General features: G+C 43.0%; 1 protein-coding gene across 4 annotated transcripts in view; it reads left to right on the top strand.

The window, feature by feature from the left end:
- atxn1a (ataxin 1a) overlaps positions 1-14,634 on the top strand; it is a 101,207-nt gene extending 86,573 nt beyond the window's left edge. For all 4 annotated transcript variants that reach the window (XM_085147589.1, XM_085147591.1, XM_085147590.1 and 1 more), the window contains 2 exons: positions 1,734-4,076; positions 7,756-14,634. In XM_085147589.1, the coding sequence (XP_085003715.1) occupies positions 2,238-4,076; positions 7,756-8,355 (2,439 nt within the window). In that variant the 5' untranslated portion in view covers positions 1,734-2,237 and the 3' untranslated portion in view covers positions 8,356-14,634. The remainder of the gene's footprint in view (positions 1-1,733; positions 4,077-7,755) is intronic.
- Positions 14,635-15,612: the final 978 nt, after the last annotated feature.

The following is a 15,612-nucleotide window of genomic DNA, read 5'->3' as shown; positions in this document are numbered from 1 at the left end:
TATGCATGTGTGTTTACTCCTACGCCTGTTTCTGCAGCTGTGTTGTAGTAGCATTACAACACTTCTTAAATTACAGGAATCTGCTTGAGCTGCATGATGTCCCTCGCTCTAGAGAACACACATTTACACACATACTGTGTGTGGGGGAATTAGCTAAGAAGGCAGTGGAAGCCTGCAAAGTTTGGTTGAAAAACTACATTTTTGGTTGTTTTTTTTTAGCAACTTTAGAGTAGGACTCAAATTGAGAATCACTAACTGTTAAAATTCAATGCAGTATTGTATTTTATTTGATGATATTGCCAAACCAGCTAAATAAATGTGGCTGTAACCTGTTTTTAATCAGTTTCCTCAGTTCCGTTTGACACGTTTTAGTGGATGGATGGATGGTCCACATCTTCCATCTATCTTTTTCATTAAAGATGCTTTTAAAAAAGAAAAGTATTTTCAGATGTTAATCATCTGGTTCCTTATTGGGCAAAAATAGTGAAAACCTTTACTTTTATTTTGTCAAGTCCATCCATTTTCTTAACTGCATTTCCAGTTAGGGGATTGTGGGGTGCCACAACCTGTCCCAACTGTCATAGGGCCAAAGACAGGCTACACTCCGGACAGACTCTCAGTCCATCACAAGGCGTTTTTCAGTCTGTAGCATCACTTAGGCGCTGATATAATTTGCTGTTTTACTGCAGAAATGGACGGTTTTTTAAATGTGTAACTGTGCAGGCGGTCACAGAAACCAGGGACGGTACAAACTCACTGACTCTACAAAGAACAAATAAATTGGTGAGCCGTGCAGCAGTGTGCTAGTGAACGATATGTGAGCTACCTGTGCGTGTGTGTCTGTGTGTGTCTGTATGTGAAGTTGTGCTGTGCTTCAAGAAAAAAAACATGTGTCAGCATAATTGAATATACACAGGTGTCAGTGTTTGAGTAAGCAAGCGGTTCATGCTCGGTGTTGTGTGTGTGTGTGTGTTTGTGTGTGTGTGTGTGTGTGTTGGGGATGTATGTGCTTGAAATTCCTCTACATTATTTATGAGTTTCACACTGAGCTTCCCATCTTTCACAGTAGGGGATGCTCGCAAACAGATGGCACACACAGGCACATGCACACACATGTGGTACACTCTCATTTATGGTATACACACAGGCTCACAATCAAACTGTTATTATTAGTAATTTACTGAAAGTGCCTGGTTATTGTTGCTTGGAGTGGTCATTTTTATATTAGCAGGGTCTCTTTTCTTGAAATTGCAGTTAACCATGACTGACCTGTGTTGCTGTTATTCACATTGTTACATAAAACACCTCCATATCCACAGAATCTACAGGTCACACTTGTTGTGGTGGGCTTTTTGTATTTTTTAGCCTCCTAATTCTCATCTTTGTCACCTTTTTAGAGCTGTTACTTGACCTCCCGAGTGTCCTGCTGGCTTATTCTTCGTAGTTCAAAATGTTGTCCTTTTATGGATTTGTTGGCGCTAAAGTGTTGTTCCATTGTTAAATTTGTTGTTGCAGAAGCTGTTTTGCTCAGACACATTATTAACCTGTCTGTCTTTATAGGTCTGTAGATGCGCTGCATTCACTAGAAGGGATTTTGAAAATGGCTCTGTCATTATAGTTGCCGTCTTGCTGAAAAAAAAAATCACAGAATAAGAATTGTTTGTGTTCTCCTATTCATCAGTTAACGATCCACACCTTTTCTAACCATCTATTTTTTCCTCTCTCTTCCACAGGATTGTGCTGCGTGTGGGCAGACTTTCTTTCACAGGGAGATGATTCCTCATGAAGTGCGACGCACTCGGCCCCCCATCGTCCTCTGCGACAGCGGCAGGTGTGACGTTGTGACGCTCTCCACCTCCACGCTGAGCTCACCCATCAGTCGCTAAAGATCCCCGGACGGAACGGACCGCCCTCCCCTTTTAACCACCCCTCCATATCGTCATCCCCATCTTTAATCCTTCCTCACCTGCTTGTTAGGGCCTGGATTTTCTTTGTCAAGAAAAGGCCTTGGGTGAAGTGGATAGAGAGGGAAAAGAGACAAGATTGGGGAAGTTTCATTTTGTGGCTAATTAATGTGAAATAAAGGACCGGACATCAAAAAGTGAGAAAGCGAACAAAAGTGACAACGAAAGTGAAAGAACGAGGAAGCAAAAACAAGGGGAAAAAAAGAAAGCTGTAGTCCAAAACTTGAGGAAGGATAACGCAAGTATAGTTGAGGGGCGTGAGGTGAAATCAGCATGAAGTCCAACCAGGAGCGCAGTAATGAATGTCTGCCCCCAAAGAAGAGGGAAATCCCCTCTAGCACGCTACCATCTGAAAATCGCTCACCTATCATGCCACCTGCCACTGAGAGCCAGCGCTCAGAAAACATGACCTGGCTCGCCAGTGTGGCTGGTGGGAACGAGAGCAGTGTGGGTGCGCACCGTAGCTCCAGTCACTCTGACGGATCGCAGTATAAATCTCCCTCCTCCATATCAGACTCTTTGACCTCTGCGTCCTCACTGAGGGTGGTCTCATCTCTTCCTACAGTGTACACATCCCACCTGCCACAGACCACAGTTGGAGGAGCTGTCCATTACACCCATCTGCCTCACAATATGCAGTTTATAGCCTCACCTTACACTGCCCCCTACAGTTACATCCCCTCTCAATTGCTTCCTCCTCCACCTCCTCCCCCCCTGTCCTCCTCTTCCTCGGCTGCACAGAGACCCTCACACACAGAGACGGCCTCTGCTCCTTCACAGGCCTCCAAGCAGGACCAGCAGCGAGCATCCACAGGACGTACCTCCATGCCTCCTCCTTCTACAGACCCTGTCCCTCACCATGTTCAAATATCAACATCCCCACGGACTGTGCCATCATCCCATCACCAAGGAGGCACTCACCTTTCGCCCCACTCAATGTACCCTCACCATACTTTGGGACACAGCATGTCTCAGGTGGTGGTGCAGTATACAGATGGACCCACCAGAAAAGAGCAAGGTGGCTCTCAGAGACCCAGAGAGCTCCACAATGGAGAGCTGGAAAGGGGCCGGCGGTATGCCGCGCCACTCGAGTCTAACATCTCCAAGTCAGGGAGCAAATCACGGGATGCCACATCCTCTTTGTCTTCCTATGAGGCTCGACAGATGGTTCTGCCAACAGACTACTCTCCGCATGATCCATCAGGGCTGAGAACCTCTGTCATGTTAATGCCCAACAGCCATGGGGACCACCAGCTGGTACCACCCAGAGTCAGCCCTGAGAAGGTGACAACTTCAGCCCCTGCACACCTGGAGAAGAGTGGCAACATCATGGGCAAGCCTGTCAGTCGTGCTCCATCCTTATCCAGCACCACCTCCTCTTTCACATTTCCACCCCCACTAAGTGTAGACAGCCTGAAAGCTGCTGTCAGCACACTGCCACCCCAGACCGTCATCCAGACCACCCACAACGCCACAGAGCCACTCTCAATGGGGCTCTCTTCCACCAGTATCTACCCTCAGCAACCTATTATCGGCTATATTGCAGGAGGCAGTGGTAGCAGCTACCACACCAGCCTACAGCAACACTTACTCATTCCAGGCCCCCAACCGGTCATCATCCCTGTCAGTGGAGGTGGAGTCACAACATTGGAGCCTGTAACCTCCCATGTTACATCATCTACCCAAGCTGCACCTTTTCCTACTACACTCCCACATACGTACATTGCCGCCACCGCCCCCAAAGGAGAAACTCTGGAGACCCACAGTGGCTCATTTCACCAGGATGCCCCAGGTGCAGTGGTCCAAGCCCAGCTTCATCTCCCCATTGTTCCTGCTCCGCCAGGGCTGGTGGCGACCTCCGCCGCACATCCCCCCTCTAGTACGGTGCTGCCTCCCTCGCTCCCCCCATATTTCATCAAAGGTTCCATCATCCAGTTGGCTGATGGCGAGCTGAAACGTGTGGAGGATCTGAAGACAGAGGACTTCATCCAGAGTGCTGAGATCAGCAGTGAGTTGAAGATAGACTCGTCCACAGTGGAGCGCATTGAGGGGAGCCACACCTCGCCAAACTTTGCTGTGGTTCAGTTCTCCGTTGGTGAACACCGTACACAGGTGAGGAAAAAAATCTGAAACATTTAACAGACATCGCAGATTCAGTAGTCCAGTATCGCAATCACACGTTTTCTTAATCAGTTTATCACGTACAGGGGTGTTTCTACAATTTTGAGAAACGCGCTTATTTGCTTTCTTGCTAAGCAATAGCATCGTCTTATCTTACAAACTCTAGGTGCTAGTTAGCTTAGCTTAGCATGAAGTCTCCTCTGACTAACAACAAGATTCTTAAAATTTGCTCTAGCACGTAACCTCACCATGAAACTGTGATGTGTTTGCCTTTTTTTTGCAAAGGAATTAAACAAACAAGATAGAGGTAGAGCAGGTCGTTTGCTAATCGAAAGGTTCCCCGTTCCTTCAGTCTGCATGACGAGGTGTTCTTTCCCAAGACACTGACCCTGATGTGTTCACTGATGTGCGAGTGGGTGCTTGATAGGTAAAAAGTGCTCGAAGGAATAAAAAGTTACACTGCTGTGTGAATGTGTTCGAATGAGTAAATGCGACTTACAGTTTAAAATCACTTTGAGTGCTCGCTCTCTAGCAGCAGAAAAGTGCGAGTAGTAGTAGTAAGTAGCAGTCCGTTTATGGTTTTAAATTTAATGTGCTGATTAAAGTTGATTTGTGTTTACCTTCTCACACAGCTGGGATATTTGTTTCCCCTTTGCATACATTGTTTTAATGTTTGTAATAATGTGATTTAATAATTTTCACACGTGGTTTCACGATCTTTACAGAGCTCTGTTTGCATGAGCTAAGTTTGATTTATTTCATTCATGCACACAGAAATGTAAATGAAAAGTTACTCGGTCCTATGTGCATCATCGTCTTCCACAAATGTTTAAAGTTTTCATGGTATTGAGGACTGGAATCTACCTCAGGTTGTCTTAGTTAATTAAAGCCATGTAAATGTGTTGATGTATTGCTACATGTAATGCTTTGCATATTTAAAGTGCTGATTTATACGTTTGAATTAGCAAAGAAATAGAGCTTTCTGTAATTTATTCTACCAAAGTACCAGCTGTTGTAAAATTCTTCTGTAGGAAAAGTACATCCTTGACTTACTGAAGCTACTTTTAGCAAGATTAACTTTTTCACACAACTCTTCTTTTGTACATTTGTCCATCAGTCTTGCTTGCTGATGTTTTTGACCTCTCTTCATCCTTCAGTTGCTAGGTGTTTGTAGGTTTTCTTTATGTAGTGTCTATTTTAAAGCCTTCCACCTCATTTCAGTTGGATTGATGTCTGGGCTTTGACGAAGCCTTTCCTTAAGCCTTCATTTCTTCTTTTGCCACCAGTGCTTGGTAGATTTGCTCCTGTGCATTAGATTGTTATCCTGTGCAGAAATATTCAACTGTGGGTCAACTTGAACTTTGGTAAAGGTGACTTTATGTTTTCTTCATATTAATTTATTGTTGAATCGGTTACTGTGAGCTGCCCCAGTCCAAAAGCATCATCCAGCTGGTATAATGCTTAAATCTGTGCCATCCAAAGCACAGATTTCATAAAGTCATTGTATTAATAGGCAGATGTTTGGCTCTGATGTTTTTTCCCCTTCCACTAAAGTTCTCTTTTTTCTTTTATCTCTTTCCGATCAGTCATGTGCAATTTGACGCTAATAGTTACCTGCAGACCCTGAGATGACATGTTGGTGGTCTTTTTTAATTTTTTTAATTTTTTAGTGGGTAAATTGTCCTTTTTTGGGACATTTGTTTACTTATTCTCTTTTCTACTCTGCCGCAGAGTTAAATACAAACATACTTGAATCTCTCATTAACATTGATTATTGATTGTTGGGGTTTCCTCTATATTATTGTAGAGTCTTTACCTTATAGTATAATATGTGCCTTGAGGCAACTCTTGTTGCAATTTGAAGGTGTATAAATACATTTAAATTTGAATTGCAGCAATCTCTTAATATCCGATATTATGCCACAGTTTATCTTTCCAGCTTTTTTAGGCACACTTGCGCTCACGTACACTCTCATGCAGCCTTCGCCCTGTCTTTGAGGATGTGCGTTGAAGCCAGTTAATCTTTTTCATCTGTCCATGCTGCGACTCGTCCACCCACACAGCACATCTCTAACCATCTCTCTCGCCCCCAGCTGCTCTTTGATATCGTACCCCACAAAAGCTGACCATCTTTCAAAGACTTCTCTTTCTCTCTTGTGCTCCTTCAATGGTTCCTCTTACTTTTTTCCTGAGCGGCGGTTATAGCTTTGAGTCCACACTCAGAGAACTTACTCCAAGAAGTCAAAAGTTATATAATACAGGAGAGGAAAGTGTTGCCTGACGTAAGATTTAAGATTTGAGATTTGGTACTTGTCACGTCTTTCGCTTGTATCCTTCTTGACATAGCTCTCTTTTCATTTCCTCCCTCTTCTTCTTGTCCAACCTACTCTCTCTTTGTAAACGTGTCTTTTCATCCCCATCTTAGAAGCTTCCTCCACTTCCATCATCTCGCTCTTTTACAGTATCCTATCCCTGGCTTTGCCTTCTTTCTGATGTTTCTGATGTTTATTTTCCTTCTCCTGAGCCTGCAGCTGATCTCTTTTTGTCATGCGTTCATTCTTTTTATACATTCAAACACTAATACAGTCCCAGTCAGGGCTTTAAGTCCACAGTTTAAATCAGAAGTGAAAGAAAAACCATGATTATTGCATAAATATCTTTTTGACTTTGCAGAACACTAAAAAAAACAACGTTTGTATTTCTTTCTAACTTAAAGTCTTAGAAGACAGGAGCAGCTGGATACCCTTACTGCTTCTTACTGCCTTACTAAGAGCATTGAATAGCAGCCATGTGCTGCTAATCAAACACTCTTGATTAACTGATGATCAGCAAGTGTGAGCACCTCTATGAAAGTAGAAGTTTTGGAAGTTTCTCACAATAATGTGAGAGACTCTGAAAGTTGTACAGAGAACAAGTTATTGCTGCTAAAGGTGTTTCTACAAGCTACTGAATCCTGGAGTGGACCTCAGAGTTCTGTGAAAACGTCCTTTTTCAGATGAGAGTTTCAGGTCTCAAGCTGACACCAGTATTAGTAGTATAGCAGTGTAGTGTTTTCAGTATTCGTCATGACAAAAAGGTTAACAAACAGTAAAGTAATATGCAGCAGATTTTCTCCATGTTTTTTTTAATAATGTGTACTTAACAGGGTCAGTGTTATAGGACATGGTGTCAGCAGGATGCTGCAGAATTTCAGATTTCAGTTAAGAAAATGGCCAAACCGAGGCATGGCAGGTTTTCCTTTAAAACTTTTCTCAAATAGAATTCAGGACACTGGCTGCTGTCGTGCTGCTGGGCTAGTCTGGGAACTGGGTTACATTCAATTTCCTGTATTTCTTCTTCTTTCTTCTTTTTTCTCGTTATCCTTTTTTAGACACTGCATTCTTATCGAAGCTCCAAAACTGAGTGGAAAATAATGTTAAAGTCATGAACTTTCATAATTAACATGTTAAAACCATGGTTTAGTTCATGCCTTGATTTTTGGACCTGAGATTCACAAAGAAAAAATTCCCCATATTCCGATCTAATTTCCCGAAGGAACTTTAAACATTACAGCTTTCGGCTCCACGTGAGATTGTTTAGTTTAAGAAAATCAAAAGATCAAAGTTGATTTTTTTGTGAAACAACAGGTAAATAAGGTATTCATTCGTTTGTCCCCAATTCTCTTCTCTAGGTGAGCGTGGAGGTCTTGTTGGAATACCCCTTCTTCGTCTTTGGCCAAGGCTGGTCTTCATGCTGCCCGGACCGGACCACCCAGCTTCTGGAGCTGCCTTGTACCAAGCTTTCTGTAGGCGATGTTTGTATTTCACTCACGCTCAAGAACCTGAGGAATGGATCTCTGAAGAAGACTCAACCCCTGGAGCCGGCCGCCCACGCCTCTGTCCCCTCCTCCAGCCATGGACACCTCAAACCCCCTAGAGCTGTGTCGGACGCTCCTCAGAGCTGCAGTGGAGGAGGTCCCAGGCACAGAGAGCGGGAGAATGGCATCAGCCAGCGAGGGAGTGGGGAGAGTGGGAATGGAGGTAGAGGGAGCTCCGGTGTGGAAAACGGGGATCTCGTGTTTGGGGAAAGAGTTTCCAAAGGTCAGGTTGTCGGCAGTACAGAAGCTGGCTCTACTAAGCCATCGGGAAGCAGGAAGCGCAGATGGTCTGCGCCCGAGGGTCGAAAAGTAGAAAAATCAGAGGAGGAACCACCTTTGACCCTTCCCAAACCTTCCTTCATCCCTCATGAGGTGAAAATCAGCATTGAAGGAAGGTCAAATATTGGCAAGTGAAGGCTAGCAGGACTGTTAACAACCCACGAAATAAAAAAAAACACAGCTAAAAAGATTCTACAAAACCCCCATAAATGTCCACGGTAAAGGTTCATTTGTCGTGGTTTTGTTGTTGTTTTTGTTTATTTTTAGTTCACATCCTGTACTGTAGTGGTAACCTTACCCTACACCTTACATTAAGTCCATGTAGTTTAACACCTTTATTTTTTTTTAAATAGACTGATTAATTATCACATGAGCAATCTGTGCAGTTTTGGTGATTTTCATGAGAAGATTTCTGGTGAGGGATTTCTGACCTGTGCGTTGAATGTTTATCGGTTGCTCTGTGGCACACGGGCGCAACATTCGATGGCTCTGCTTTGCCGGCGACACATTACGCTGAAATTTCCACCCTGATTGGTTCACAGTCGCACTCTGTGACAGTGATGTTACCTGTGTACTTGGGCAGTAAGGCTGCCTGGATTCGCATCAGGTAATAATGAAGGATTTGCGGGTAAATCGTAAAATATTTTCACTTGCTAAATCAGACCAGAAGTTAATATGATCTGATCGTCACTGTGTCATCCGGGCCTGTGGCTGAGGGGAACCAGAGGTCATCGGGTTGATGCCCGTGTGCCGCACACAGTTGTGAGGGAACAACACTTACTCTGCTCAGTTTGAAGACAGTGGAGTCTTAGCTTTCATTTCATGTTAGTGTTTTTCATTTGACGTTTTTTCTTCTTTAACCCCTCATCTCCCATCTCACCTCATAGGTTTTACATTTTTTTTCAAGATTTTTTAAAACCTTAATCAGGGGTCCTTTTTAATAATCAATCGATCGCGCCTAGGTGGGTCAATGTTCATGTATCAATATGCGATGCCCCTAACCTTAAGCAAATGCAAACACACTGGGTTGGTGAACCCGGTGTGTTTGCGCTCGAACGGAGTCTTCGCATACGATCCTAGTGGTTTTGTTTCAGTTTTATTTAATGAATCACTTTATTTTTTCTTTACAAATCCAGAAAGGTCGCGTGAGGGGAAGCGAGAGAATCTGCACGTTAGCTCTGAGAGGGTCAGGATGTTTCAAAGCACTTAACACACCTGTCACTCTCATCATACAGCCAACAAAAAAAACAACAAAAAAATGATGATGTTGTTGTTTATTTACAAAGTACTGTATGCTCTTAGATTTTTTTTCTTTCTTTTTTTAAAGACGAAGGCAGAAAGTAGCAGAAGCACTTTGTGAAAGGTAAAGAGGTTGTTAAGTAACGTGGGAGCAGATGTGCCATGAAATCACAGAGCAAGGGACAAACGTGAGAGCGAGAGGAGTTTCAGTTAGTAGGTTAGGGTAGGAGAAATGAGATGAAGCGGGAGGTATTGCGGTTTTCGGCATGTGCGCGGCAGGAAAGTATCAGAACGTGTCTGTAAAGTTCGATTAAGACGGGAAAAAACAAACAAGTCTTTGAAATATCCTGCTCAAGATCTGTTTTAGACTGAGAGCATCAATCAGAAGCTCACACCCACAGACTTGTGAAGGTCATCATATATTTGTAATATGTGTGTGTATGATGCTGGTGTGTTTGCTCACACACACGCACGTGCTCACACAGACACAAAATAGTCTCTAAAACTCAATACGTACTGTACTTGGCAATCCATATTTAGACAGCTGCAGAGGCAAGCGTTTATTTTGGTGCATATTGTCCCTACTGCAAAGACACTAGTGGACTGACGTTGGATTAATGCACGCGGCACTGCTACAGTGCAGCCGTGCAGAAAAAAGTGCTCTGAGCTGTGTTTGTGTATGGGTGGGAGTTTGTATAAGAGTGTGTGTGCACTGTGTATAGGAAAATGATATAAAGACAACGCTAAATGTCCAGTGTTTCTACTTGGAGTCTTTAATTAAGAGAATCCTGCAATTTGCACATCAGGAGGAGGGAGTTCAGTCGAGACGCGATTTTTAATTTTTGTTTTATTTTATTTTATTATTTCTTTAAGGCCCTGTCCCAAAACTAGCCCTAGAGCCACATGTCACACTGGAGGAAATCAGGGTTTTTGTTCCTAAGCAGGCACTTTCCACACTGTAGATAAAACGTTTCTGATCAACAGTTATGGCAAATATGTGCCTGCCTACTAAACTGAATTAAAAGCCGACCATTTCTCGGGTTGCTTAAGGAGAATATCTCCCCCTGCTGATTAAACCGGGGTGCCCAGAGTGTAAAGGGGGGCTAGGGTTTGCTTTTGAACACGGCCTGTGCTCAGCCAGCCAAAACTCATTTATCCCTTAGATAGCAGTTACCTCAACAGATGTGCTTGCGTGGTCAGTCGGTCAATCGTCCTCATGGAGTTTGGGGTTTTTCTCTACTATGAAAGCACGAGCCTTCGGTGTAATTGGCCATCCTTGATCATTTGGCTGATTATTCTTCTTAAAAAAAACCAAAACAGAACTAAAAATAAAAAAAACAATTGGCCGGTTAGTTTTTTTTTAATCTATCCCATGTAACATAGAGGTGCCATACAACATGTAAACATATCTCAGGTTATGTGAGGTTAGCTTTGACATGTTGCTGGCACAATACTGTTGTTAGGGAGGCAGCGGCTTCCTGCAGGCATGTCTGTTGAGCATATCTGTTCCTGCTCAGCCTGTATTTATGTTTAATGGCTGTTGCTGCTTGCCTTTAGAAAAAGAAAAAATAGAGACGACAATGTTTCAGGTGGTGGGAGTTTACCAGGTTGATGGCAGGATGGATGTGTACTCAGATGGATGAGGAATGGGTGGATTGGTGGTCGAATGAGCAGACAGACTGATAGTGAAGGCGAGTGAGTAAGAAGAGCCCCGAATGAGATTTGAAAATGCTTTATTTTTTATAATAGAACAGGGTTCTCAGATCGACACCCACACAGCAGCGCATTTTCATTTGGTCCTGTTCCTGTTGAAACATCTGGTAGAAATAGCAGTAGGTTATATGTGTGTGTGCGCATGGTTAGGAACCGCTGTGTGAGTGTGTGTGTGTGTGTGTGTGTGTGTGTGTGTGTGTGTGTGGCAGTGGTTTATAAATGTATGTCTTTTTTCTACATGTTTCTCCAACCCCCTTACCAACAAAAGGAAAAATAGACATCTGAACAAAACTGTCAGCCACTCAAACCATTCAGACTCTTACTGTTGATCAGGTAGATTATTAAAAATAATAATAATAATAAGCCAAAGCCAAGCGACGCTGTGGTTGCTTTGGTTACTTTAGAAAGCAATAGTTAAAAAGTATTCAGGCAGTCTCCTTGTATTCGAGTGGAGCGCGCGCTCGGCGAGTCATTCCACTCAAAATCTCTGCAATAAACATTTTAATAACAATCCTCCAGCACGACAACCAAAAACAGTTCTTTTTGCCCAGAGAAGAAGTACAATTTTTGTCTCATACTGCAAAAGGTTTGCAGACGTTAACACACCTGAACCCAGCTTGCTCCAGGTACCGCAGTTCCCCTCCTCATGAAACTCATTTGAATCCTCAGAAATTGCAGTTGCAACACCAGTTGCTGATCTTTCAGGGAAGTTTCTCATATATGCAGTAACCCAACACAACCCCTGAAACCTCCTCTGTCCCTGCTGGTCAGTCACAAACACTGCTGTTACACTGTCAACGCTGAAGGCAAACCGACTCAGTGTGGCACGAAGCCAACCAGCAGACTTTTTTTCTCTTTGTTTTTTTTTTGACTCCGCCAAGCTCTGCCTCTTTGCCACGACTCCTGTAGTGACCTCTTTAACTTTGTTTCAGGTACCCAATTATAGCCAGCCAGCCTCACGAGCACCTCCTTCTGAGGCAAAGCAATCTGTTTAACCCTTAACGACAACCGTTCGCTACCTTTCAGTGTGGCCTGATGCAGATATAGGAGGTCTGCCCTCCCAATTACATCGTCTTTTCACATTCGGTCTCCTGTTCACAGTCAGCTTAAAAAGGCCACTGAGTTTATATTTTACTATAGATGATAACATAAATCAATCAGCAAGGTTTTTTCTTTTTTTTGAGGGTCTAGTGTAGTTATCATTTCCCAAGTCTTTCTTAAATCCCATTGAAATGTACCACAATGTGCAATACTTTGATTTTGTTTTCCCCATCCTTACTGTGCCAAGTGTATGTAGCAAAAGTTCGACTCCAGTGTCTGATCCTCGTTAAAGGCTCGTGTATTTCTTTTAAATATCTGTTGACGTGTGTGTCACATCTGAGTCAGGATGTTTGTGAGGAGAAACAGCAAAGCGTTTTTCCTGTTTTTCCTCTTTCCTCTCTTTCCTCTCTTTCCTCTCTTTCCCTTTCGTCCTCGCGGCCTTCCTCAGTTGTACTGCGTGTGAGTCTGCACCGTGTGTCGTCGTGCGTGTAGGATGTATGCTTATGTAGACCTGGTGTTCAAACGTGTGTGAGTGTTTGTGTGTGCTCGTGTGTGTGTGTGTGTGTGGGGGGGGGGGGGGGGGGGAGTGTTTTCTCCTCTAATAGTCTGTGAGATCATAAACCCTGACCCTCAACGGTTCACGGTGAGACCCACAGGAAAAAGAAACCTCATCGCTAGTGGGGACCACTTTTTTTTTTGTAGAAAAAAAAAGAGAAAAAAAAAAGAAAAAGAAAAAAAAATAAAGATTCTAAACCAACCGAAAGAGATGCACATGTATGTAGATGTAAAAGACTTGATAATGTTTCAGCACTTTCTAATCCTGGGACGGGGCTCGGTCTAACCCCTCTCTTTCAGGCCGACGCCTGTCCCGGGGGTAACATTCATTCAAAACAGACAGAGAGAATGAGAAAACAAACAAACAAAAACTAAACGGGGTGACTATTGATGAATAAAAAGAGAGAGAGGGAGAGATGGCTCAAGTTTGCACATCACCTTGCCGTAACCTTGTGTTTTATCTGTCTGTGCTCCATCTCGCTTGGCGCCCGGCGCGTTCTTGGGTCCAACGGGCCGAGGTGTTAGGTGATTCCTTGGTTCTTTTCTACTAGGAAAACCCCTTTCTCATGGAAAGCGTCCCCTCTTTCGTTGCGTTCATCTTTTCCAGCGCACGCCGCCAACCGGCCTGAACGAATAAATTTGGTTTCTTGATGTTCACGGCTTGGTTCGGTTGTGCGGTGCGGAAAGAGCGCATGCAAACCTTTGCTTTGTTTGCATTATCTTTGGTGCAGGAGCTTTTTTGTTGTTGTTGTTTTGTTTTTGGTCTCCTTGTAGCACTCAGTATAATGTCAGGGGACTTAAAACTATGTAGAGAATGTGTCATTGTTGAGTTTTTCAAGACAAGCGTCCTCACTGGAGGAACAGTGCTAAAGTCTTTTTTTTTTTTAAATTGGCTTCTTGCACAACTTGACAAATAAAATGAATGTTGGTGAGTGAGCTTTGACTTTTTTTGATCAGAAAAAAGGCATGTGTGCTCTTTGTTTCTTAATGTTTGTACTTTCATTTTGCGTAAACAAAAATGTGTTTTTTGGCACTTTTGTTGTGTTTTAAAAGTGAACAGAATTCGATCAGGATTCCACTTTTTTTCATGAATTTATTTTTCTTTTCTTTTTTTTTGTATGATGTCTTGTCGATGTCCATAGCGCTGGATAACCAACTCAGGCAGAAAGAAGAAAAAAAAAAAGTGTAGAGGCCCACTTAACAGTTTAGTTTCACACCAGTCAATTTGCATAGTGGGCTTTTTGATATGGGTTATAAGATATGTAAATTTATTACCTATAATTTGATATTTGAATTGATTTGATTAACAAATGTTCTTATTGGAAATTAACTATAAATTATTATGATATTATGTGTATTATGCTGGAGATGGCTTGGATTACTCTTTAGTGTACTGATCATCTCTGGGCGGCCTCTCTGTGGAAGGTGATAAAAACACTTCAGGACAGGCTGTGTGGTTCTTGACCTCTGACCCTGCCCACTGCCAGGGAGGGGGTGGAGTTGATCTGTCAGCTGTGTCCTTCCTGTGATCTGAACACTTAGCCCTGAGGCTAGCAACCTGTCTGTCAAGATGTTTCTCAGTTAACCTGCGTCACCACGTACTAAAGTGAGACTTACTGGCCTGTGAGATGGTGGCGGAGAACTGAACATCAGCGCAGACCTGCATGGACAGTCTGGCCTCCAGGGGGGGCCACAGCAGTTCCCAGCCAACTTGTTTGTACTATATTGTACTCACCAAGTCCCTGTGTCTCACCACCCCATTTCCTCTATAGCAATGGAGAAACCCTGTTGGTGTATGTATTTGACATCTGTACAAACGCACCTCTTTGGAAAAACAAAATGAAACCTTGACATATCTGGAACAAATGGGCAATTTGTGTTTTTCTTTGAGTAGCAATGCATACAAACAAAAAATCTGGATATCTGTACAGAACGCAGCTACTGTGATTTCACCCAGTGCTGAAATTGGTACCTTTTATAATATCTCCCTCTAGTGTTTAGTGGGCTACATAACGCTAGCCCTACAGTTTTGAGCCTTTCCGAAGCTTCGGAGTTGTGGAAGTGCTTGCTCTGTCTAAAAGCCACACTAAAACCAAAAAGCTGGTATAGAAGAATACAAAATGAAACATGGTACTCAAACAGATTAATATTTGTAGCCCCTGAAGGTTATTGATTTTTGCCTCCTTGCACAGAGCTCACTGTGTGGGCTTAGCTGACTATTACAGTTTGGTCCTATTTGGACACTGACATTGTGACTCTGTACAATCACAGTGGATTATAAATTGAATAATCAAGATGTCATTGAATTGCAAACTTTCAGCTTTAACTCAAAGGGCTTCACAAAGGTTTTGCATTAACTGTTTAGGAATTACAGCCATATTTAAAACACAGTCATATAATCCCAAGGCTTGAAAGTAATTGGACGACTGGCAGGGAAGCATTTTTTGAACCTGTTGAGGCCTGTTTCCCCATTATTTCATGACAAATGAAGCAGATAAAACTCTGGAATTGATTCAATCTGTTGACCTTGTATTTGGTAGCTGTTCACTGGAACTCTGAATAGGAAGTGCAAAGACATGTGAGGGAGTCTATCTGAAAAAAATAATAAATGAACCTGTCAGAGGCTTCTTGATTGATTTAAAATCCACTGTGGTGCTGTACACAAGCAAAATTATAAAAACTCAAGGACCTAAATATACATTAGAAACACATTTTAAAGGACCCAACATGTGACCAGCAGCACAAAAGAAACGACTGTTTCATTCCGTCTTCAGTTGTAGTACTCTCCCTCCTGATCTTATAGCAGCTACTCCACGCGGCTTTGTTTTCACAGGAAGTGGCAAC

This window comes from Neolamprologus multifasciatus, chromosome 22 (assembly GCF_963576455.1).
Source record: "Neolamprologus multifasciatus chromosome 22, fNeoMul1.2, whole genome shotgun sequence".
Classification (NCBI taxonomy): Eukaryota; Metazoa; Chordata; class Actinopteri; order Cichliformes; family Cichlidae; genus Neolamprologus; species Neolamprologus multifasciatus.
This window is presented reverse-complemented; position numbering and strand designations above follow the sequence as displayed.